At 26.6% G+C, this 26,891-nt stretch overlaps 3 protein-coding genes across 6 annotated transcripts; all 3 read right to left on the bottom strand.

Annotated features, from left to right (window-relative positions):
• Positions 1-817: 817 nt before the first annotated feature.
• LOC112597038 (putative uncharacterized protein DDB_G0282133) lies at positions 818-4,163 on the bottom strand. The gene is made up of 2 exons (XM_025342946.1): positions 4,051-4,163; positions 818-3,562 (listed from the first exon to the last, which is right to left on the bottom strand). Exons 1-2 carry the CDS (start codon positions 4,090-4,092, stop codon positions 818-820), a joined length of 2,787 nt encoding a protein of 928 aa, XP_025198731.1. The 5' UTR covers positions 4,093-4,163.
• Positions 4,164-6,780: 2,617 nt separating this feature from the next.
• LOC112597037 (probable phospholipid hydroperoxide glutathione peroxidase) lies at positions 6,781-18,597 on the bottom strand. The gene is made up of 6 exons (XM_025342945.1): positions 18,550-18,597; positions 9,333-9,538; positions 8,841-8,982; positions 7,749-7,894; positions 7,582-7,666; positions 6,781-7,056 (listed from the first exon to the last, which is right to left on the bottom strand). The coding sequence occupies exons 1-6, from the start codon at positions 18,595-18,597 to the stop codon at positions 7,006-7,008; spliced, it is 678 nt and encodes a 225-aa protein (XP_025198730.1). The 3' UTR covers positions 6,781-7,005.
• Positions 18,598-19,013: 416 nt separating this feature from the next.
• Positions 19,014-26,470, bottom strand: LOC112597058 (probable phospholipid hydroperoxide glutathione peroxidase). Of its 4 annotated transcripts, none has more exons than XM_025342969.1 (7): positions 26,178-26,470; positions 24,100-24,430; positions 22,558-22,676; positions 22,354-22,498; positions 20,684-20,829; positions 19,629-19,713; positions 19,014-19,054 (listed from the first exon to the last, which is right to left on the bottom strand). In XM_025342969.1, exons 2-7 carry the CDS (start codon positions 24,160-24,162, stop codon positions 19,022-19,024), a joined length of 591 nt encoding a protein of 196 aa, XP_025198754.1. In that variant the 5' UTR covers positions 24,163-24,430; positions 26,178-26,470; the 3' UTR covers positions 19,014-19,021. The 4 variants fall into 4 exon arrangements, with proteins under 4 accessions (XP_025198754.1, XP_025198755.1, XP_025198753.1 ...); XM_025342970.1 differs by having other exon boundaries at positions 24,100-24,401; XM_025342968.1 differs by lacking the exons at positions 24,100-24,430; positions 26,178-26,470 and adding an exon at positions 22,815-22,931.
• Between the last annotated feature and the right edge of the window lie 421 nt (positions 26,471-26,891).

The following is a 26,891-nucleotide window of genomic DNA, read 5'->3' as shown; positions in this document are numbered from 1 at the left end:
TAATGGATCCGCATCAGCTAAGATATAATATATTATGTAATGTAATGGTGATACTTACATTTTTAATGGTACGAATCTTTATATTTATATTGACCAGCCTATATTATTATAGTGTATATCGTCTTCTCCGGTTAAGTTTAACGAAAAGTGTCTGGTTTCCAAAAAATTAGGTACAAGCCATAAAATAAAGATACGATAATGTACATCAGTTACCGTTCATCTTTATGGTTCACGTACGTATATACAAATATTATTCACATAATATTCTATGTATAATATACACAACTTCACATGCCATATTTAAGATTTTATTGTATTACACACAGACGAATAGATAAAACATGATCCGATTGGTTCGTAAAACTAATGTTATCTAGGTAAAATAGTGGCATAACACATTGTATGATGATGTTAAGAGTATATCGTAAATATTAGATAACCATTATTAAAAATTACTATGGCTGAATTAAAAAAAAAAAAAAAAAAAAAAAAAAAAAAACAATTAATAAAACAATATACGTTATGAGTGTTAGTGTATTTATTTAAATGTACATAAATAAATGTATTTATATCAAATAAAATTATAAATAATATTCCATAATAACCATACCATTTTATAAATTCATATTCGTATCTATGTTACAGTTACAATTAGCTGTTTATTGGTTTGTATAATAATCTTAAATTATTCTTGGAATTTTAATTTTTCGTTATTGATGTTAAAATAATTTATTGTTTTTTATCAATTATTATCATTTATAAAACACAACGATATAGTATTATCATTATTGTTTATCCGTTAGAATTATTTTGAATATTATATATTATAGATATCGTCAATTTCAGGTGGGACTGATAAAAATTGAACAATATTATATCTATCTGGAATACTATTATCATCTATATTTTTTGTTGTTTTGATTATTTTCTTATACTCTATAATTGGACCGCTATTTGTGTTTTTTATTATATTGCTGCTAGTATGCATAGTCTTGGATCTTGAATTAACTGCACTCATTTGATTAAACTCAGAAGTTTCATTATCACTGTCTTGTTGTATTTGAGGTGAAATTGTGTTTATGTTTATCTGGTTCGCTTGCCCGGACTGACTATCCATAAATTCAGGACTAGTTGAGTCTATCTTAGAAAAATCAGCATAACTATCTTTATTAAATGAATATGGATATGGGGATTGTAATGGAGGAGATGATGATTGTTGATTTTGATCAAAGTGTTTTTGATAGCCCCCGTTATAAAATTGTCTAGATTCAAATGAATTAGCTTGTTTAAATGGACATTTTCCGGGACCTCTACGGGGATCGGGACCTCTACCAGGACCGGGGCCTCTGCCGGGACCGGGACCTCTACCGGGACCAGGAGCTCTACCGGGACCGGGAGCTCTACCGGGACCGGGACCAGGACCTAAATCAGGTGGTCCGAAATACTGTTCATTTGGTATTTGGTATTCTAAATATTGATTTAATTTATCAACATTGGATAAGTGATGATCATCAATCTGTTGACTTCTAGTTTCTCCTTGTCTGTTCAAAGCTGTTGTTTCGTCTGATTGATTGTCATTAGATAATTTGTCTATTCGCTGATCTGACATCATATCAAAAATTAAATTTGGTGGCGGTTCACGCCCCATGAACGGTGGTGGTGATGATGATAATCCGTTAACGAAGTCATCATTATTTTTCATTGGTTGTTTATCCATAGAATTACTTAAACTATGACTCCCTGCACTAAAATTTTCTTTTGAATAACTACTTCGGTTACTTTCACTACTATCTCTTTTATTTAACCTTCGCTCTTTTGAACAATGGCACGACATTTTTTTCTTCATAGATTCTTCATCTGATTCACTATCTGAAGATGAAAAAGAATCGCTTTTTCCTTTTACATAACTATTTGATGAATAATATCGAGAACTTCCTCCATTTCTTGCTTTTGATGATCTTGTCTTTTTATAATTACGACTATTTTTAACTTTTCTTTGTCCATTATTTACTTTTCTATTTCCATATGACATTTTTTTTGACCTACCACCTTTAAAGTTTTTGGTTCTACCATTTTTTTTTCCTTTCTTTCTTGTGATCTTGACATTACCAGACTGGGGTATAAGAACATATTTATTATTCAAGTTATCGGAAGAAATTATATTACCATTATACTTATTTTCTGAAATACCATAATAGTTAGCATTATAATTATTATTTAAGTTAGTATCATAACCATTCTTATAACCATAACTATAACTAAGACCATTGTCATTATCATTACCATTGTAATTCGAAGATATCATAGCATTTGAATTTATGTCGTTCTTTGAATTAGAAATTTCATCGTTAATATTAAAATCTATCTTGGCATCATTTAAATCCCCAAGATTAATTTCATCAGCTGCCCTTTCATTTTTTATTATTGTTGTTTTGGTTTGTACAAACGAGTTTGGATTTTGGGTAACTTCATTTTCAGATACTGAATTTCCAAGGGCATTAAATTTGTTAAAACGAGTTTGTTCTATCCTAGATGGGATTCTTTGATTATATGCATTATTATTAGAATTATCTCTGTCAATATTTGTAGTAGTTACTGTATTATACCCTAAAGGGTTTGTCATTGACGATACAATATTATTTGAAGATGCATTTTCTGTATTAAATTGTATAGAAGATTTATTTAAATCATTACTATCATTGTCGTCATCTATACTATGTTGTTTTATTATTGTAGTTTTCGTGCGTCTGTAAGAACCTAGTGGCTTAGAAGACATTCTTTTAGATTTATTAATACCATTTCCATCGATATTATCTTCTGTCATTGAAACTGTTTTTATTTTACTATTTCCTTCCATTGAATTTGATTGCAAGGAACCTGAACCTTCAGTTCCGTCATTGAAATTTGAGTTAATTGAACTCATTGTAGATATAATATGATTTGGAGGTATTCCGTCTAAGCTATTTTTTGTACTAAATGATTCGTTTAATTCATTTGCTGGACTTCCACTTGTAGTTGTTTTCACTACTGTAGTATGCATTATGTTGTTTCTATTACCTTGTAGATTAGAAGTTTGTTGTAAAGGCATAGGTGGAAAACTAATGTTTTCCGCGTGATCCATTTGTGATAAAGTTTGAGACTTCGACATTGAATTACCAATTCCGTTTCCTTTCAATTTACTTTTACTGTACATATCATTCATTGATAAATCGGTTTCTGGGGAATTATTTCCATCATTATCAGATTGTTTTATTATTGTTTTTTTTATTACTTTCGTAAAAGTAGCTGGTACATTAGAATTTTGAATAGTAGGAATTGAGTTGGAAAATATTTCGTTACTTGCCTCTTGATTTGTATGGGATGTTTTTGCGTATTTAGTTATTGTATCTCCATTATGTTGAACTAATTCAACTCTATGAATAATATTGTTATTATTTGATATAGGACCAATTATATCATGTAAATCGTCTAAGTGGTCTAAATGATCATCTAAGTGATCAGAGAATGGTTCATGATCAATGTCACTGTCGCCTTTGCATAGTGTCAGTAAGTTTGATATCAGCTATTCAGAAAAAAAAGTTTAAATATGGTTAATTAAATAAATCAATGTTTTAAATAATTATTTAAAATCTTAAAAAACTACAAGAATTTTAATTTGAATTGTTTCATTTATTAAAAAAGTTGAATGTATTAATCATATTTTTTCATGCATTACCTCTAGAATAAAAAATATAGTATATTATAAATTACCTCATCATCTTTACAAAATTACTCAACTTGTATAAATGACTTTTGAACTACCATAGAAACTAATCAAAGTCCATACAATCCAAAATATAATAATATTATAAAATTGTTATGTTATAAATATATTTCTTTTTCTACTTATTTACTCTATGTTCATAAAATAATTTGATTAATTAAGTAAAATTATTGAAATGAATGCGTAATTAGACATTTTGTAAATTTATCACAAATATAACTTACTTTATTCTATAGATATTAAAATATAAAAAAATACATGGTAAATATAAGAATTTATTAACTTACCAGTATCGCCGTAATTAAGTACATGTTAGTTCTAATTTTCATTGTAAGGATGTTGTAATTATAAACTAAAACTGTTTGAAAATGTGGTATTTCGGTTTGTTATATTGTTTAATAATCGATCCACATTTTTTTTTTTTTAATGTTAACGAGTCAATGTACATCAATTATGACATAAGTATTTCATTAATTATTGACAAACAAATGATTGAATAAATAAATGACTTTATTAAGCACACTGTTGGCACACTTGCATGATAGTTTTAATTACCAGATAGGCAGTTAAATGTGCACCTATCTATTTTATGTGGATTCAAAATCCATATCATTAAATATGATTGAACTATATCATTTGCAGTTTAATCAAATTTATTTATGATTATTAATAGACAATAGTACTTATAGTTGTTACATAATATTTGTTAAATATGTATACTAACACAAAATGAATTAAATAACAGAATTAGTAACATTACATTTTAAATATTTAATGGCACGAAAAACATATTTCTGAGAGCATAACTTTTATATTTTTAGTTTGCTAAACATATTAAATTTTAAATCATTTAGTAAATTAAAAAAAAAAATAGTTTCTAATCCTATATTTTGAACAATTTAAGGATATGTAAACAAATTAAAACATTTTTTTTTCTTTTGTTATTTAAATGATACTTTTTACAAATATGAAATATTCAAAAACACGAATAACATATTATACAATAAATTATTATTTAAAGTTTTTTTTTAATAAATTTAATTCTCAAGTATTTTTTTATAGCAGGTGCATATTCGTGCTTAAGTTCCTGGTACAATAAATGCATTACATTATTTTACTTTGTATAAAATAGCTTTACCCGTTCCCGTTGTTACATGATTCTATAAAAACATTGTGATAAAAAATATGTGACATATTTTTAATTAATGATTGTTTCTGTTAACATTTTTCATTACATACAAAATGGTTTGATTAAAAAAAATAATAATAATAAAATGTAATATTATACCTAAAATATTATATTTTATATAGATAACAATTAATAACGATTAATTCTTATAACTCGTTTAAAACAAAATAATAATAATAAATAAATACTATAGCGTGAAGTAAATATACTTGAATAGGAATACCTGGTTTTAATTATTAAAAAAAAAAAAAATGCAACCAAAATGTTCTTTTTTATCCGCATGACTTTGTTTTATCGATACTCAACATTAATGACGTATACAAATACAATATAGATATCTGATTATAGTAGTTATAACAATAAAACTGATGATTATATAATGTAGATATCTTTGTTATAGCTAAACGTTTGAATATTTTAAACCATTTTACTAGCATTTCTCTTATGTTTAGAATATATTTAAACTTTGTACAATACAATGTGTTTGGCAAAGTAATAACGATATACACAAGTTTTAAAAGTTTCATAGAAATATTAGAAATAAAATATCCGATAGATCAATATCATTTAGTAAATGTAAATTAGAATATACCTATACTCAACGATAAGTCGATAATATTCATATTATTTGAATTTCTTACTTATGTGTAAGTAGGGAAGGTTTATGTATTTTCCTATTTTCCTTTAACACAATAAATAAATCCTATTAATTTTTAATAATCTTTCTTTTTTGAAAAATAAAAATCATAATTCATCATTGTAATATACTATAATTACATAATATAATCTTATAAAAAAAAAAAAAGTCCAAAGTCCCCTCCCCCTGTGTATCGTTTAACTAAAGGTAATACGTTAAAGCTTAATAAAAATGAAAAAATGATTTTTTTTAATCAAAGTTGGTTTGTTTGAATAAAAATGTTTAAATACCGGGTAGCTGTATATTAAGAACACTTTAATTTAAGATCCTGGAATTTTTAAGTGTTGTAATAAGTGGAATTTATAGCTTCATTACAATATGTATTTGTTTATTCAAATACCTGTTTTTTAAAATAGTAAATGTCCTTCAATTCTTATTGGTTTCATGGATACTGCAAGTTTGGTGTAATTTTTATTTTTAATGTTTGCTGAAATGAGTATGATAGAGTTACCACTCGTGTTATTCGTTAATTTTTATTATTACAAGCATATTTAATATTTTATTTTAAAGTCTAAAAACTACGAATCATGTAAAACTGTTGGAGTTTAAAGGACATTTGATTTTACTTTCAGTATTAAGCACTATTATTATTATTATTATTATTATTATTATTATTATGTTTAAGAAAAAGTTTATTTTAACGTCTATGATGTGTATTCGATGTAACTATTATTTTCTAATTAAGTACCTATTGTTTCGTCAAACATGTTAAAAATAAGTAAAACGTAACTTGGTTTTGAATGCCTATAGAATTGAAAAGATATAATATATCTTGTATCGTTTTTTAAATGTATGATAGTACAGAACTATTTGTCATATAGCTACCACTTGTGTAATTATATTGACTGTTCAGTTATAATTTTACGAAAAATAATATTTTCAGATGTCAAATCTTAAAGCTAAAATAAATGTTATTAAAATAAAAATCTGAATCTGATTGAATACTCTTGGTAATATATATTGTTATTTCAACGCTAACGGCTAATTAAATTCTTTTGTTCGTCTAGACATAATCATTTTTATTTAAATAATATCCTACTCGCATAATTTTTTAACGAATATTTTAATTATAAAACACAATTATGATTCATTTATGTATAATATTTCAACTGTAAAATAAAGTAAAAATAATTACCTGCATTTTGAATTTATTAAAATAATGCAATACATTTGATTATAACAAAGTTAATGTAACATTCGCGATTAATAAAATATTTTTTATAATAATATAATAATACAAGTACCTGTATGAAGTAACGTATGTGCCAGGTTAAATTTGGATATAATAGAAAACTAAATTCATTTTGTGTACTAAAATGGAGTTGGTAGCTGGACAATACTGATTTAATCGTCACATTAGCAGCTACATTTATCCGTTAATAGTTCTTGTACTGTTTCTTCTATGGCCTATTTAATGACAAGAATATAATTTAAAAAATTAATTCAATATTAACTATTTATATTATTATTATTATTATAACTCAAATCATGATTGATTTAAGTTTACCTTTTATATACTTAGTTGTATTTATACATTTGAAATCGGTTTATTATATCATAATGAATTATGATATTTTCTTTATAATTTTAAGATAGGTCTATTTGTATATTGTATAAATTATTAAGTCAATCTGTATTTAAAAATTAAATAATAATTGCGTAGCCATACAGGTTGAATTTAATTTTATCGTTATTTTATGATGAAACAATTTCTCTTGATTAATAGGTTCATCATTTAAAAAACAAAAACCAAACATTTTGAACAAATTTTTGTTCTTAATCGTAAAAATCTTAAGAAAATTAATTTCTGATTTTTGTAAAAGAATATTTGTACCTATATGTTAAATTTTAATATTATTACTATTTACTCTACTTCTATTACTATTCTTAAAACGACTACCGTAAAGAACATAAATTAAAATTAATACTTACATCAAAACTGTCTGTTGCCGAATATCGTTGAACAGGATATCCGTGTCTGTTTACTACAAATTTTGTAAAATTCCATTTAATAGCTCTGAAAAATATACACGCTCGTTATTAACTACTGAAGTCTGCAGTACAAAAAATATGATGAATACAAGTTTTGGCTGCATTACTCTGTACTCAAAAACCCTGGTAACTTCTTCTTGAGAAATCTGTACATCGGATGTTGTGATTCGCCATTTACGCAAATTTCCGAAAATACTTCAAATTCAGGATGACATTTTGCCAATTCTTTCGCTGCGGTATTCCCACCAATATTCTATTATGAGTATTATATACAAATATTATTATTAATGACTTAAATATTTTAAAATTCTTTAAATTCCTTATTTTTTTACTGTAAATTAACTTGTATAGATACTTTTTTTTAAATCTTTTATGTACTTAATTTAAAATTCAAATGAGAATTTTCACAATTATTAAAATTTGTATACTAAATATAATAGTCATTAAAAATGATTTTATATAAATTTAAAATAAATTAAATGTTGAATCTAGTATTTTTTGAATTTTAAACAATTTTAACAAGTTACAAATGTTGAAATATTAAGTAATACTAATGATTAACACTTTAAAATAATTATAGCTATCCATAGCTTTCAAACCCATTATCATGGATCATACAATATTAATTATACAAAGTTAAGTAACTCAAAACTACTCTTTCAAAATTTAATTATGATACATCAAAATTTTCCGAAAATTGTATATTAAATATCTTATTGTAAAAAGGGTACATCTCATTTGAAAACAGAAATTTGTATCGCAAAAAAAAATCTTAAGAATTTAAAATATGGTACCTAATTTTCAAGTTTATTTAAAAACTCCAAGAAAAAATATTATGAAAAAACTGCATTATTAAAAAAAAAAAAAAAAAAAAAAAATAGAATAATCGCCCTCGACGATGTATATATTTTAACTGAATTAGGATTATTTTGGATTTTTTATTTGTTAATAAGTATGTTTTGGCATTGTATAGTTTTCTAAATTGTTTAAAAAAAAAAAAAGATGTTTTGGAGACTGGATTTACTTACATAAAATATTAAGAAAGTAGTTTTTAAATAAAACAATTTACTTGGTACATCCAAAATTTAAAAACGTAAACTTTATCTATACCAACATATCAGATGATAATTTTACGACAATTGATGATAACAATAATTTATATTAATTAATCTAACATGTGGTTTATAATATAATCTTACCTCAAAGAAGTCATTGCTAGGAAATATTAGTATCGTTAAGCCTTGATCCTTGTACTTTTTAGACATTTCGGAAAGAGCACACACGTTTTCGTAGGTGAAACCACATGTGGACGCGTAATTCACAATGATCAATACTTGTCCACTGCAATCCAAATATGTATATTTTATGACCATGCATTATTATATGTACCTACTAGTTACATCAAGTGGTGTGTATTATTATACATATTTCGGTAAAATAAGGTCTTTCAGTATGATTAAATATGAATTTTATTATTATTATTTTATTTTTTTTTTTGAGAGGAAGGAGTCATATGTCAGTAACTCATTAACACAATATAATATGTACTTATTCTTCATTTTGACTTGGCTAGTTAAGTGGCTTAAGATCACAAATCGGACCAATTTCTTTCTGCTTTTAACATATTATATTATGTACATTATACAGATTACAAAAAATTTAAAAACTACGTGGCAGTGGCACGCACTTACGAATATTCATTCAAGCAAACGTCCTGACCATCGAGGTTTTGTACAGTGTAACCGTAAATGCTGTTTGTGTAATCTTCCGATTCGGAGATTTCATATGAAGAAAAGTCGATGTCGGATTGTAACGATTCAGAAATATCGACCGACTGCGAGGAATCCCATTTAAGAGGGTTTAATGTTTCGAAAATGTCAGCAGAAATTGGCGCTGTCTGTAATGAAAATAAATACATGAATAACCCGTAAAGTATCTTATTGGCATAATATGGTTTCAGAATATATTGTAAACGCTCACGGATAATGCGTGAGGATATTTATATACCTCTGAAGCTCGGAACCTATAACAATTATCCGCGGCGTATAGAATGTTCTGATCATACGTAGGTATTAAAATTAAATAACATTAAATATATTAAAATTATACTCGCATGTAGTTTAATAAATATTGATTGGAGAAATAACTAAACATTTTTCACTACTCTAAAAAATATTTAGTTCATTATTGAGCTGTTTATATAATAATATGTACCACGATTCTATTTACACCATTCTAAGTGTGATACAACTAAGTCTATTAAGACTATAACATTCGTAAGTTGCATATCACATACATTATGATGCAGTTTCTGGCAAAAATTAATTCAAATTACCGAATTACAAAAAATTAATAGTATTAATAGCAAAATGCATATACGTGTATAATATAACATAAGACCCATAAAAATAGACGCTGGTCCATCGGTATCTTTCTCTTAGAATTATTTTTCATATATCTAGGTACCTGGACAATGATTTTATTATTGAATTTAAATTCGACGTATTAATTGTGTATACTGACCTACTCAATGACAAGCCATAATATAGAAACCGGGCTTATTTGTTTTGCCATTTTTTGTATTGCAGGAAACGTTTTAAACAGCTGCAAATACTGCTACACATACAGGCGAAGGCATATTATTCGCCCATTCTATTTAAATAAAAATTACCGTGCATATTTTTTTTATTTTTTTTTTTTGACCAGGCGTATTATTTAAATATAGTTAATTTCATGTAAAATATTAAACATATTTGATATTTGTTTAATTATCGAATACTGTGGTGGAAAAAAAAACCCGTATCAATGCTTATTTATATTAAAATTTCTCAAACCGTTATTTGTCATCTATTAAAATGATCTAAATACCGTCATAAAATATATAAGTCGTCGCACGCTCAATAATTTCGTATTATAGCTTTAATGCATTTAGTAATAATTCGTATTACACACAATAATAACGTTCTAATTTAAAATCTGTACACTAAATAGCGAGGTTCCAAGTTTTTACTTAATAACTTAAAAATAATAAGTTTGTATTGGATGTGCGTTGTAGTTCCAAATCTTATAAAGTTAAACAGTTGGAATATATCTGTCTATAATTTATAATCGAGAGTATGATAATTTAATGTATGTACTAGAAAAACCGTCAAATCAGAATGCCGTTTTGGATTTAAGCGCACCTATTTGTTCTGAACTACTTTGAAAATTGCACAACTATATGGTTATTAAAATGTAATGCACAGAATAAAATAGTTGTAATGCATACATGTATTATGTAGATATGCCATGGTCGTGTTTAAACAGCTCGCGATGACTGTGCACTGGTACGTTAAGTTTCTGCACTCGCTGCAGGCGTGTACCATAATATTAAAACGTATAGTGTATACAATATACATGTAGGGTATGTGTGAGTTTGGGTGTATATAAAACTAGACCGATAACATCGGCTGTGCAGGTGGCGGTGTCGGCGGTGCTCCTTTCATTTCGGCGCACGCGCATTCGACCCCGGCACTAACGTCTTCGCGCAGCGGGAAACTTTAACGGCCTACCGTTAAGCTCTCTGCCCACCACCATCGATGAGAAGGAGGTTAAAAAAAAGTGGCGCGTCCTTCCCTGACGACTGCAATGATATAATATAATCGCGTCCCGAGCGCTACGATTGGCGAGTGCCGCGAATTTTCACCCCTCCTGTAGCGCTTAGGTTTATATATATATTATACATACTTAAGCTAAATTACAGCCAGGGGAACAAAAAATAAAAACATCGTACGATGGAATCTGTTACGACGTATCTGATAAAAAATATATATATAAATAAGGCTTTCGGCTTCGGTTCCGGGTGTGCGCTGCTGCAGTTATACGACAATGGTGGACTTACTTTTGCGCAGTCTCATGCGTATAACGTCGATATACATGGTGCAATATTCTGGTGATCGATGACCGATTGTATGAGGGAGAGTAGTGGAACGTACCTATAAAGTTTATATTTTTCCTAATTAAGAGTTGTACAAATATAAATCACTTTACACAGTAAGCAAAAGAAATGTTTAAAGGTCATATAGTTTCTAAAATAAAATTATTAGCTAACAGTGCAGGAGTGTTAACTACGACGTTAGCATCATGTAAAAAATTCTTAAATTAGGGAAGACGGAATCTACATACAGCATACAGTATTTATACATATACATTATGATAACACTAATGAATATTTAACATTGAATTTAAAAGGGCGATTCTGATTCGATGTCTGTGGTTGGTTTAAATAGTACAAATAAGTATATGGTGACTGGTGAACATGATGAATACTTTCATACATAATTTTATTCGCCATTTTTACGTAAAAAATATATGTGATTTACAATCAAATTTAAACAAAAAAAATTAGATACCCATAATCATGTCATACTTAAATTAAGAAGAATAGTATTGTTAAAGTTGCGAGTAGCTGTTTTGCCACGGATTGTAAAATAAGTCTAGTTGATAAATGATACTTATTAATTTATTGTACTTGGGTACATAATATGTTCAATTTTCAATTAATATATATGTCAAACTTATTGAAATTTCTATACTGTTTCCTGAAACAAATGCATGTGTTTATAAAATTAATAGCATTTATAGAGAAACTATAAATAAAGTATATCAGAAGCATCCAATTATGGCCAAATCTCGGATAATTTCAAAGTTGATTCACCTTTATTAAAACTTATTATACGTTTAGAACATATACAGCTACAAACATATTTCGAATTCGTTTGTTTGTGTGAAATGGATTTTTATCACATGAAAATTATAAAATCCAAGTACCGAGTTACATTTTCTGACGATCATTGAAGGCAATATCTTAATTTAAAAGTCGGCAATTATTCCCTAGATTATAATTAACTGGCCAACAATATACAAATATGATATGCTTCTACACCAACAGGCAACGGTATAATGTAAATTTACATATTTTGAAATTATATAGACATTTGATGTGAAACGCTCATTTTTATAAAACTTGCATTTTAATTTTATTGTTTATACAAGTTTACTTATTATTAATACTATTTTATAAAGGTTTAGAAATAAAAATAAATATTTTACGTGAGTCTATCCTCAAAGGATACAATATATTCTCAGACACTGCAATACTTATATCTTTATCAAAAAAAGTTTGGCCACGTCTGGAATATATTAATATATAATATGTTTTATAAAGGTATGCGTAACACATTTTAACAAACATTAAAATGTATAGATAATACATTACAATTATGAAACTATGGATTATTTTTTGTGTATAGACTCATACATAAAATACAACCTGTATAGGTTAGAAGATTAAATCGTTTAAAAGGGAGAAAAATAATAGTATGTACACCATTTTATAACTATACTGCTAGGTATATGATTTATTTATCATACAAAAGTCACAAATACTTGACCATATTGTATATATTGTAGTCTTTTTGGTTAAGACCTAGTGCGGAGTCTGGGACGCAAAATATATAATCAATTTAAGGGAAAACTGAAATTACGAGATATGATACAACGTGGTCGAATTCACCATGTAGTTAACTTTAATGTCCGTCACGCGCGGCGTTATATTATTATATACTGCTGCCGTGTCTTGCATGCAAAATTTTCGTAAGTAGTTTCCCTATTGAACGTATACTGCGCGTGCGTAAAAACAATATTACCCATCGCACGTATAATCGTCATGTGCGGGGAAAATATAATCGTAACAAAACGTACTACATAATACATTGTTAACCTAGACTTAGGTTTCGCCATTCGATAGGTACGTAAATTGAAAAAGACTGTCGGATTAGAATAATAATTCTTTTGAGAGGTATTTTTCTTGTAAGTAATTAATTAATAACATTCGATTCGGAAATGGAGAACATTTTCACTCGTCCATGCGATATCCAGCGTGGAGCACTAAGACATTAATTGGTTAAATACATTATAATGTACATAATATTATAAATATGGTGATATATAATATATTATAATATTATCTATGTAGCTGCATGGTTGGCGCATTCGATTTAATGTGACGCATTTTATTTTTTTAAGTTTGTTTGAACACACGGTTAAATATGACGCGCGAGGGCGTGATATTGTGTGATGCAATGTTGACGTATTACACGAGTAAACAATAATCGAACACAATAATAAGCATATATTATGATACATACATACGATTTAACTGTTTAAATTTGTACTTACGTATTATAATTTATATACGTATATTCTCTACTCACTTCCAATCTATACGCACATAACAGACCTGTTTGGATTCTTAATGAACATTAGTAGTAATTATTCTAGTTTAAAAATATCTGCATAAAATAGCACAATTTGAATAAACCTTGAACGGCTCCAATCACTTATTTCCAAGTAACACAAAAAAAAAAAAAAAATGTTTTGTTTATTTCTAGGTCTAGTAAAAAAAAAAAAAACATATTATGTAATATTCAACAATAATTAATGTAGGTATCTGCCTACTAATAAACGGTATATTTTTATTTTATAGTATAATTGAACTACAATTCAGTATATTTTTAAGTAAAAATATATTTATAGCATGAGAAGCCTGGACAGTGATGAGAAAGATGTACCTACAAGACAAAATTTCAAAACGAGCTTTATACACATTGTTTATGTTCAAATAATTTATGAAAAATATTTCAATAACAAAACGGGTAACTAAAGATCTGCTGTATAGTAGATTTTAAATGTATCTACTTTATCATTTAGACGATCACTTGTGAATGTGTTAAATTTAAATCCTGTGATAAATCACTGTGTCCAATGACATACTAAACTATTTTTATTGTAGGACTGAAGGAATGAAGATTTTAACATACCACCCACTCATATTTTATTTAAATGTACTTAACTATCAAAATCACGAGCTTTGCTCACATTGTGCCCTTCACACATTCACAAATACACATGAAGTCCTATGACGCTATCTATGATAACGATCTATAGCACGTTTGTATACGCCCATGTTCATTACAGAACAATAGAACATGTTTATACATTTTACATGTTTAATCTAACCGGGGAACAGAATTTGTATCAACATAGCTCGAAAAAAACATTTTTAAGTGAAATTTCTAAGTACCTACGCTCTAAATTCCGCCCGAAAAGAGTCAAAATGTATTTCCATTTAAAATTTAAAGTGGATAAACGTGTAACGATGATAAAATAAGTTTTACTATTTATGGAAATCGGTAGTAATTAATTCACGAGTACCGGAATATCTATAAAAAAATGTCCATTAAACAATATTATAATAAATTATAAGATATTTATTGGCGTTGCAATAATAAACATAGGTACCTATTCCACCTGCAGACGTTCGAAATATTCGAATAAACCAACCGGATGGTTTATGGTATGTGTACATAATATACAAATTAAATATTATTATTTATTGCTATTTTAATGACGATAACTATATTATGCCAAATGGTCATCACATAATTATTATTTCATATGTGTGCTTAATTACATGCATTAATTTACCTATGCAGATATAACTATATAATACGTACCTACTTATAAATTAAAACATAGTTTCTGCATTTTTTTTTAATAATAGGTACAATTTAATATTATAATTCACAATTAAAAATACGGGTACCTACTATACTATGTGAGGAAGTAAGCGACTTTATCGAATTGACCGTCGGTTACAGACAAAAACACATGTCGTCTTCCGTTCCGTTTCATATTCTCAAATAGTCAAATTAGTATAATTACTTTATACTACCATTTACCAAATACATTCTAAGACATTAACACAGAAATCCTAGAGGCTCAGTTTAGAGAATTTAATTTTTTAACTTATCAATTATTTGTCACTAAATTTGGATAAGAAAATTCAATTTTTAAAATAGGTACTGAATCTTAGATCTTGTTTTACCGACACTCTACTATAATCCTTTATAAAATACTTTTATAATAGAAGAATATTTTAGTGTTCATTATTCAAAGAATCGCTCTGTAATCTGTATTAGTATATACTTATTAAAGCCTATTTTAATTCGGCAATGTTACGGGAACTTTATGCATTATTCAACTAGCTACCATTCGTCGCGAACAAACGTAAAGTAAAATTTAGCAATAGCATGTACCGCTTTATATTTACATAATATATACCGTCAGACAGCTCTATGCATTATTTTCATGTAGGTAGATACGTCCAACAATATAACAAAATGTTATATTTTTACATCTGTCTCGATTTAAAGCATTTGCGACAGGTGGGTTGGGTCTAATTGATCTTTACTCCATATTAATATTTCATATAGTTGTATACTCGTACGGCGTACTTACCTAAAACTATTTACTTATTTATATATTATAGCTGTAGGTATTGATACAAATAGTATATTATAAATTTATACGTACATGTCATTATAAAATATATAGGAAACATCTTTATTTTTTTTTCTTTTGAAAATGATCTCAATAAGAACAATTCTATCTGAATAAAAAAAAAATAATTCTTCGTTAATTGCTATAACATTTGTATTTTGAACCATCAATATATTAGGTATTGATCAATTTTTTTATTTTTAATGATACCTACCTTGTAAGTTGTGATCAAAGACAGGTGGGTAAAATACCTACATTTACTTAGTAGATAATTGGTTACCTATTAATTAATATAGTTATCATAGCATCACATCAGATTATCATTTATTTTTAAAATTATCCAACCATGGAAACAGTTTAAAAAAAAGTCTTATTATATCGATTTTACATGCTGCTTTTTAAAATGTCTAGATATTAAACTAGGTACCTATATAATTTAGGTTGTTGGTGCCGTAGCAGATAATAATAATTCATAGGATATAGATATCCAAGTTATAGATATTTGGACATAATTACATGAAATTTGTTCATATTTTAGTGTAAATATACTTATTTAAAAAATAAATTCACCGTTTACCTTCTATCTCGGATTTTATTTTTATGCAATACCATTTGAAACGAAAATCGGCGCCACTGTATATAATACATACATACATTGTTACATCTTAGAAAGATAGACGTAGACTGAAATACTGTACAAGTCAAATCATGATAATTAAAATCAATAACATTTTAAATGAACCACCTCCGCCAAATTAAAATAAGATAAATTGGATCTTTATGCATTTTTCAAATAATTATTTTTATTATTAATTATTTATTGTCAAGTCGGCGAATAACAAGTATCATTTAGTTTTATAAAATAAATATAAATTATTATACATTTTCTCTTTAAAATATAATAATTTATTACTGATAAATATTTGTTATATTTGCATGATAATACAATTGTGTTTAAAATAAAACTTGTAAATAAAATAATGTTTAATGTATCTACATCAATGAATTGTAGACAACATTTTAATAATGTAAACATTAAATATATATTGTATTCAAACGTGTCTATGATTTGTATAGTAGGTACGTATACAATGTGTACATATTATGTAAATATATACACTGTATGAAACAATGAACATACAAAATTTAAATATTTTATTTTTAATTTATATTAATTTTTCCTGTAAAAACATTAATCAATGTTTTGAAAAATAGGGGAAAGTAGGTTATCGCTCTGCTGCACAGTAGGTATCGAGTGCAATTTGTCATTAAATACCTAAGTAGAGAACTGTAAAGTAAGTATGTGTTAAATTTGAATTCAACAATAAATCATTGCATATGAAAAACCATTCTCAGCCAAAATTCTTAATTTATTTTACAATTAGTAATACAGTTAAGTTGAATTAATTTTTGTCGAAAACCTTGCATTTTTTATACTATTAATATTTCATTATTATGATAATATATATTTATATTGTATTATAATTTAAAATATAGTAATTTACTTATGATTTAAACTTACCATAAAATGGTAGAATAGATTTGTAATAGGTATAATAACAATAGCATAACATTTATCTAAACGTTTTTAAAATGTTTATGTCTATAAAATGTAATAACTAATAAGCGAAGTGTCAAAACCTCTATGAATAATATTTTTGAATTACAACAAACTATAAACTAACTAAAATAGTTTTTATTTGTGTAAATATCTAATTTAGTCAAAATTGTAACTTAAAATTAAACAATTATTTATTTTTCAATTATAATAAAATAAAATAACCATTTTTGTCAAAAGTTTGTTAAGAGGACGTCGTACCCGCATATGTTGTCTCCGTCTTACAAATGCGTAACATGGCAAATAGTACTCTCAGAAGATCACGTTTAGCTCCTTCAGCTTGAAAATTAGAATGAATTGACCTCTTTTGAAATTTAAAAGTGAGATTATTATCTAGGGCATCTCATAGGCTTTTTATTATATTTTAATTTTAAAGCAAGTTATGAGTATTTTAAAATTGTAAATTGCTTGCACGTCTTAAAACACACATAACTCGCTTTAAAATTAAAATATAATAAAAAGCCTATGAGATGCCCTAGATAATAATCTCACTTTTAAACTTCAAAAGAGGTCAATTCATTCTAATTTTCAATTTAAAGGAGTTAACCGTGATCTTCTGAACGTAATATTTGCTATGTTACGCATTTTTAAGACGGAGATAACATATGCGGGTACGACGTCCTCTTAAGCATTTCCAATTAATAATAAGTTTTTAATTGTAACCTTCTAAAATGTATCAACCAGTTTCATTTTTCAATCATAAAAGATACTCAAGTTGAAAATTGAAGAATTTTTTCAATGAATTGTATATAAATACACATATTGTAAAATCAATAGATTCATCGATCGAATAAATATAATCAAATTATGTAAATAAAATTATAAATTTTAGCAGGTTATGGTTTACATAAGTAATACATTTTTAAAATGATCTATGGTAATTTTAAAAGTTTTATCAAAGAACTTACCTGAAATGATATAACAACAAAAATTAAAATATAGTCTTGAGCCTTCATTTTTTGTTTTTTTATAAACATTAATTTTCAAATTGTTTATATGATGATGATAACAATAATGACAGTATTTTAAATGTAGCTGTTCTTTGATACTTATAGATTTCTGCAACAGCCAAGCTGACAAAATGACAGGATACATGATTTAGTAAACAAATGGCAAATAAAAACAAATAATTGATCTGATCCATATTTTAACAAACAATAAAAATTACATACACATAATTATTGCTTAAAACATAGAAGATCAAAATTAAATTACACAAATAGTTTTCTAAAAATGAATCAAATAAAAAAAAAAATTCTTAACAGCCCATATAAGTATATCTTGCAGCCTTATTAAAATAATGAAAAACAAATTAAATTACTTTATTGTTTAAAATAAGATGTAAATGATTATAAATCAATGTTTTGATCATAAAAGGTTTTAGAAATATTTTTCCAAATTCTTTTCCAGGCCCTGAAAAAAATAATAAATAATATTAAAATAAAACTGCACATTTTAGATGAATTTTATTTTAATTTTTAAATTAGTTTATTAAAGAATTTATTTTATCATAATCTTATACCTATTACCTAATACAAATTATTAAAAAATAATACTTGAAAAACTTGAATTATTATTCAAGTTAAAAATTATTAAAAAAAGATAATATCTAAAATATTTACAAAAATAAATTAGAGAATTAAAGGTGAATAGTTTTAATATAATGATTTTGAACAATAATTTTTTTAGTTGTGTTGACTATAATATGTACATCAAATAATACATTTTTTTTTTTAAATATTTTACTTTCTATATTTCTTTATTTCTAATTTAAAAACTTTTACTAAGAAATTAAAATATATTTTATTTTGATAAAATATAAATAAGTAAAATTAAAATTAATTTTTATTAATTAAATTAACTCCTAAGTATTAATATATTATTTATTTATACGGATAAAAAAATTAAAAAAAGTTTATTAACTTAAGTAGATATATTTTACTAAATCTTATATTACATAAATTAATTAAGTAAAAATTCATATTACCAAAGGGCTAACATTGGCAGCATGCCTCTCAACTGGTTGACCGTTTTTGTCAACAATGAATTTAGTAAAATTCCATTTAATAGAACTGAAAGAAAAAAATAATATATATAGAATTAAAATGTATAAATAAATTTTAATAATTTATGTTTCCAAGACTAACATAAAATAATATTTATTAAAAGTTATGTCTATATAAAAAAACTACCTAATATCTATATATTTTAATAACTTATAAATTATATTTAATTCATAATCTTGAAGGTTTTCATTTTATTATTAACATATATATCCCATTTTGATAAATTTATTAATTTATAATTGTTTTACTAGTATTATATAAGCAAATATTTTAATGATTTTTAGTGCTGGTAAGTGTAGAGAAAACTCATGCTGCATTTCATTTCCCTACTTTCATGTATTGGTTGAAAATGCACAATAAATCTTGCTCCCTTTAAAATATAACAAATTTGTTATTGAATTCAACAGAATGTAAAAAAAGAGTATAAAGTTAATTAAATCACCATTTAAATAGTACTAAGAAAAAATGGAGTTAACATATTTATTTAAATAAAAGAAAATATTTGAGTTAAATCATCAACATTACAAGATGTAAATGTAAGATGTAAATGTTCAACAACTTAATGAAGATAATTAGGTTTACCTTTCTAGGTAAGTTTTTTCAGCTGATTTTAATAATTGATTAGAAACCCTAATAAATGATAAGCAAAATAGATACCAATAATTATATATTTTACATTTATATAAAATCTATTAATATCCCAAGAATAACAGATGTTAGATTACATTATTAGCAATATAAATTGTAAATATTTACATAATTATAAATAGTACTATAACACTATGCTATAATATTATGTAAAAAAACATGTAATATTTATAATTTATCATTTGGAATATATCCTGAAAAATAAGTATTGCATGAACAAACAATACATTATTATTTCATAAATCATAAATATAATGTAAATATTTATGTGTCTAAAAAATCATTCAAACTGTCAGTGCATGAATTTAAAATCACCATATTTACTTACTCTATCAATAAACCACCTTGTTTTGATTTCAAATATTTCCATAATGGATGTGCGTCATTTCCATTAACATCAACTTTATCAAATATGTCAAATTTAACATTTTTTTTTGCAGTAAAGCTACAAATATTTTCAGCATCACCAGGTTCCTATAAAATATGAGTATTAAATAAGCAATGTATAAGGTATAAATAAATAAACTTAACATTATCATATAGATGATAACCTTATTTATGATAATTGATTGATTATATGCAATATTTTTTAAATAAAATTGATTTAAGTATTTAGTAGATACTAGCTGAATTATCCGGCCTCACCCAAAAGATATTTGACTATTTAAAAAAAAAAAAAGTTGAGGTTGAAAATATTTCTATTTATTTTATTATATGTAGTTAATATATGTAATACCCAGTTTAAAAAAAAAAAAAAAACGAAATAAAACGTAATGACACAGACAAAATAATATTGCACTACATTGTTGAAACCTGTGTTATAATTGTGAATAAATATGATTAGAAAAATAAATAAATATTTTTATTAATTTACTATGACAATAGTATGTATTTTTTTATTTTGTTTTTCTATAAGTATTTATTTTATTTAAAATTAGTTTTCAGTGCAACTTTCTTCATTTTTTTTTCCACAAGAACCTAACAATAACAAATATTACAAAAAATGAATTAGCAAAATCTGTCCAGCTGTTTACACGTAATATCATGACCTCTAGAAATAGGAATTCATTATTATATCTATAATATTGATGAAGATTATTTAAAAAATTGTTCATTGTTTTTTTAAATTTTATAGGTTTAAAACAAAATCATTTTCAGAATATAACAATACATATGAATAATGGATATTAACACAATATTTAAATCAATTTAAGTGTTTAAGTCATTAAGTTTAGAAAAATTGAAGTTGCAAAAATAGCTATCTAATGATAAAGTTGTAAACAAATACATATATATGTGTTAAGTTCAAAATATATAATTGAAAAAAAAAATGAAGTTGAAAACATAATAAATTGATAGTATTCGGTCAACTGTCACTTGGTATTAGGACATTTTCTATTGGTGATAGGATGACATTTTAAAATAAAACTTTGGAAACATTTTATTTTCATTCTAACATACTCAAGTTTAGATTTCTCACTTTGTTTTATTTAGATTTCACTAGAAATTTTCAAACAAATTGAACATTCAATAATTAATTGACTTTTATAATATTTGAAAATATTATATATATTTTTGGATATTCAACAACTTATTATGTTTTCTTAGATAAATAAATTGAATAAGTTATTTGTAAGATATAAAGGGGACATATTATGACATTTAAATTAACAGACAATATAAAAATTGATATTTTAATACCTTAATCTTAAAAGATTTTACATAAGATTCCTAATAAGTTTATCTTAGTGGAATTTAAATAAAAGTTTAACGTAATAATATAGCTAATATGCTCATCATAATAAATTATGGGTAGGAATTATCTGCATACAGACAAATGGTCAAGTGGCAATTAACTTAACTTAATAAAATTATATACAAATATCATTAAATTAGATTAAATTAAAATAATACTTTAAAGTTATGAAAAATTTACTAAGATTAAAAATAAATTTACATGAATAAAAAAATTCTCTATTATTATTGTAGTACATTTACCTGAGCTCCAAACTGATTACACGGAAAACCAAGAATTCTTAACCCTTTGTCTCGATACTTCTCATCTAGTTCAACTAATTCTTTGTAATGCTTAGATGTATAACCACATTTAGATGCTACATTTACAATAATCAACACAAAACCTCTACAAAATAAAAAAAAATTAATTATTAACAGAAATTGATTTGGTATAGCACTTCATACTTATATTTTTCCAATGATACATCTTCTCCTTTGATGTCCTTTACTGTGAAATCATACACAGATTTAGCATTTTTCCAATCTTCAGCCATTTTGTTTGTTGTGCTACTAAGATTTTTGCTCTGAAATCAATGCATATAAATAAAAAAACTGATTTATTTTATATGTTAAAGGAAGTCTAAAGGCTTTGAAATCACCATGTATATTATTCACAAAACCCATATAAATTACTGTGTAACTATCACTAATACATTACTCACGGGCCAATAAAAGCTAAATACCAAAACCAAAGCAACAACCAGCACTGATACAAAATAAATGCTACTTGTTGAAATGTTTACCATCATTAAATCAAAGAATGAATATTAATGTGTGTGTCAACATTGCCTATAGCTATCTATATTATCAGTAGACACCTTGACCTTGGTCATTACTCATTATTTTTAGAATCAACTATAAATATGTGTAACAACATTATAATTTATAAGCAAATACATAGAAACTGAATTAATATAGTTATATATTATTATACTATAGATATTTGCAAATTCATTAAAAAAATTTAAATTTTAAATTTATATGTATAAATAATCAATGTAAATAATAAATTATCTAATTGATAACAATAAATTTATCTATTTCTAAACAAAACATTATTTTGAGTCAAGTAGATAATTCTTAATATTTTATAAATATAAACATATTAGATTATTAACTTTATTAATTTAAAATGTTAAGTAGGTACCTATTTACTATGGTAACATTAACACGAGATATATTTACAACTTTACTGTAATGTACAAATGTACAATATTATACATTTCTACATCAATTATGTCATATTTTCATAAAATATAAGCTTAATACGGTGACGATAACAATGCTAAGACAATTATCGATTTGTTGACCGATAAATGTATTCCAAAGTATTATAGTAATTAATAATTGGTATGGCACCTATCGTCATAGTAACGACGCCCATGCTAATAGACTGTGTGGGTATGAAATATGAATATTACACGAGCATAACCCCACATTTATACGAACATTTAAAGTCCTACAAAAATTAATAACCTAATATTTTTCAACCCGTCGGATTATCAAAGCCGATATTATTCAATAGTTTTCAATTTTTACGTAGACCGTAGAATACGAACAAAAATGGGCACCAGCCACCAGACAGGTATAGAGAAATCGTGTAAAAACAAAAATAGTTGTAAAGCGTAATTCCACACAGGAACGATGCATTCCCTATCGAAGTATCAAATACCTACGCAAACGGCTCACCAAGTCGGGCAGACCCCAGGCTTAAGATTAACGAATAAAAAAAAATAAAAATATCCAGTCCCGCCCTTTGCCTAATTGCCCATCGCATTTTACGTTTTCTTCGTCTACGATTCTATGATTTTATCGCAACACCAACACGCTAGGGGCCCGCGAAAATCGCTGTCGATTATCACGCGACAGACGACCAGTCGTGTGGTGTTTGTGATCACTTAGGTATTTTAAAAATGTAAAATGAATTCCAGAACAGAATATACTCACAACAATTAAAGACGAGGAGAAGACAACAGTTGACGGCAACAATCGACGAAACAACAGACTCATGATAGCCAGATAGCGCAATAGCGCCGCGAGCTCGGGATCGTCGTCGTCGTCGTCGTCGGCCGGCCCCGAAGATCGAAGTATTTCGCGGACTGCTATCTATACTGCGCCCGGCCGTCGGCCGACTGTACTATCCGGTAGACGGCGCTGCTAGTCACGGCGTTCGTCGATACGTATTTTTAAATTATTTGTTGCTTTTACCGGCTCGACAGAGTTTTGGTTTTGGACTTGCACTACTAGCACTACTAGCAGATAATATTATTATTATCACCTGTATTATTATATTACATTATTACTTGTATAACAATATTATTGAAAAGGACGCCACGTCTACATGTGTTTGTTGTCTCCGTCTTAAAAACGTAGGTACATCATGATCATGGCTGCAAATTTGAGTTCCAGTGTGTACAATATTATTTATGTGTTGTTAGCTTTTATATTCGAGTGAACTATATAATTATGTATGATCAAAACTCAATATAAGCCGAACATTGTCTGTGATCTCGGTTGGTTTTTTTTGAGCATTTTCATATTTTTATAAATTACATATTCATGAAACGCTTAAAAATTAAAACATCATAAAAACTAGAGGTCTCATTGTCTCAATTTCACGTTTGGTTTAATTCAGGGATACACGTGAAATTAAAATTCACGTAATCACGTATGAATTCACGTTAATCCACGAATTTAATTTCACGTGAATCCATGAACTTTGTTATTAAATAGCGCGTTTATTATTAATACAATACGCATATTGTGGAATTGTATTTTAAATACATTAGTATCTTCCAATGGTTTTCTAGTTTATACACAGCGGTGGGTAGTCGGTGATTAATGATTTTATTTTGAACCAGAATCTCAACATAAAACTAATATTTTAGAATGTAGTTTTATCGATCGTTATCTATTATGAAATTTATTTACAATTTTCGTACATTTAAAAACTATTAAAAAAATATTCAAGTTGAATAATGAAAACACAATTTTATAAATAAAAGGTGCTTAATACTTATCGGTTATCGCGACTACCTAGCGAGACGTATTGAATGGTGGTTATTATTAGCGTTGGTGTGGGGATTTTTTTTAGATAAGTAACATGAGTAACATGACGTTTTACTTGCCAAATTAAACGTCAAAAACCCACTAAAAGAACCCACTTCCAAAAACAACTGAATCAAACCAAACTGAAACGAAATATAACAACTGGTGGCAGCGGTAGGATCAGTTGTTATATCCCGGTTCTTCTTGAGGAAAGAAAATTATTACCGCAGTTTTGGTCGATAAGATTTACTTTTATTGATTTACCTAATATATATATAATTTTTAATTTACAATGTAGTAATAAACGTTTTGTTATTCTTACGGCTTGCGAATTGCGATCGACTGCCTGCAAAAATATGCTGGCGACGAATGTCGCATGCACAATGAAATTGTTTACGTGCTACATTCTCAATACTAAACAAGGGATTCTTAACAATACCCAGTACATAAAATGCTCCACCCATCTCGCCTTTTTACGATAATACTATTTATAAAACATTTATTTTTAGAATAGTAGGTACAGATATTTTTGGTTTTTTACGGAAATTATTAATATATCATTTTTAGATATTTTATTTAAATTTAATTAGGGTAAAATTGAATACGTTTCGGAAATATTATGTTTTGAATACTTGTGAAATAAATATTTGTGATTTACATATTAATTACACATGAATTAAATTCATAGATTTTTATACTTGATTACACGTAAACAAAGGACACGTGATCACACGAGTCTTAATAATTCACGTTCAGATTCAAAAGCTCTAGTAAAAATCTAACGAAAGGATTATTGCGGACAATTATCTTACCTTCGAGTTTGATGACAGATACGGCAGATTAATCACCCTAATATGATCTAACAACACAAAATCTGAATGAAAGTTTTTCATGTTATTCGTTTGTTAGACAGAGACAATACATGTGAATGTGGCATCCACTCAGCAGGCATTTATATTAATTTAGTTCGTACATACAGTGATTTTTTTGAGCCCAAATGGTTTAGCGAGCCGGATTTGTTTTCACTTCCAATGGCTGGTTATTAGAGGTGTGTGTGCGCGGTTGCCGTAACTATAGTAAAAAAACAAATCTAAATCGCGATAAAACTCGAGATTGAATAAATTACTACGAAAATGGTTATATAATAATTTATTACAATGTTGTGCGACGCATTGTTGATTATTAATTAATATTATTGTGACGGTACGGTGTAGTCTATTCACATTTCACAGGGGATTGTCACAACACTCACTATTGTCGTAGCTACGGTGTTTTAGCGAATAAAGCGGCGTAACTATTTTTTTGCTATACTCTTGTCTCTTGTAGGGTCCGGCCGAAAACAACTGAGTTATATTTACCTCGGTTCTTTGGACGTAGTACAATTTTTTTTTCTAACCACATAGTGTATAGATACCTATGTCCTGTACAATATTTCGTATTCAATTACAAGCGTTAAGTGATAGAACGGTATTTTGTACCAATTGTGCATAAATTAATGACCTTATCATATAGGTACCAATTGTGCTCAAAACATATTTTTTAGTCGATAGACCAATAATAATTGTGCCCAATTATTTTTACAGTTTACTGGCCGATGTATAGCCATTGACCATTTTAATTTAAAATGTTATGTAAAAGTTATATTTATTATTCTAAGTACAACTTGAGTTACTTTACTTAATTAAAATAAA

This window comes from Melanaphis sacchari, unplaced genomic scaffold (genome assembly GCF_002803265.2).
Source record: "Melanaphis sacchari strain LSU unplaced genomic scaffold, SCAv2.0 Contig36_pilon_pilon, whole genome shotgun sequence".
Taxonomy (NCBI): Eukaryota; Metazoa; Arthropoda; class Insecta; order Hemiptera; family Aphididae; genus Melanaphis; species Melanaphis sacchari.
This window is presented reverse-complemented; position numbering and strand designations above follow the sequence as displayed.

Coding starts and splice junctions, on each gene's coding strand:
- LOC112597038 (XM_025342946.1), bottom strand. CDS start 4,092: ATGAAAATTAGAACTAACATGTACTTAATTACGGCGATACTG. Junction 3,563..4,050: donor ACTTAATTACGGCGATACTG/GTAAGTTAATAA, acceptor TTTTCTGAATAG/CTGATATCAAACTTACTGAC.
- LOC112597037 (XM_025342945.1), bottom strand. CDS start 18,597: ATGAAGGCTCAAGACTATATTTTAATTTTTGTTGTTATATCATTTCAG. Junction 8,983..9,332: donor GTTTGCTTGAATGAATATTC/GTAAGTGCGTGC, acceptor TTTGGATTGCAG/TGGACAAGTATTGATCATTG. Junction 7,057..7,581: donor CGGCAACAGACAGTTTTGAT/GTAAGTATTAAT, acceptor GTCATTAAATAG/GCCATAGAAGAAACAGTACA.
- LOC112597058 (XM_025342968.1), bottom strand. CDS start 22,901: ATGATGGTAAACATTTCAACAAGTAGCATTTATTTTGTATCAGTGCTG. Junction 20,830..22,353: donor GTAATCAGTTTGGAGCTCAG/GTAAATGTACTA, acceptor CATATTTTATAG/GAACCTGGTGATGCTGAAAA. Junction 19,055..19,628: donor CTGCCAATGTTAGCCCTTTG/GTAATATGAATT, acceptor TATTTTTTTCAG/GGCCTGGAAAAGAATTTGGA.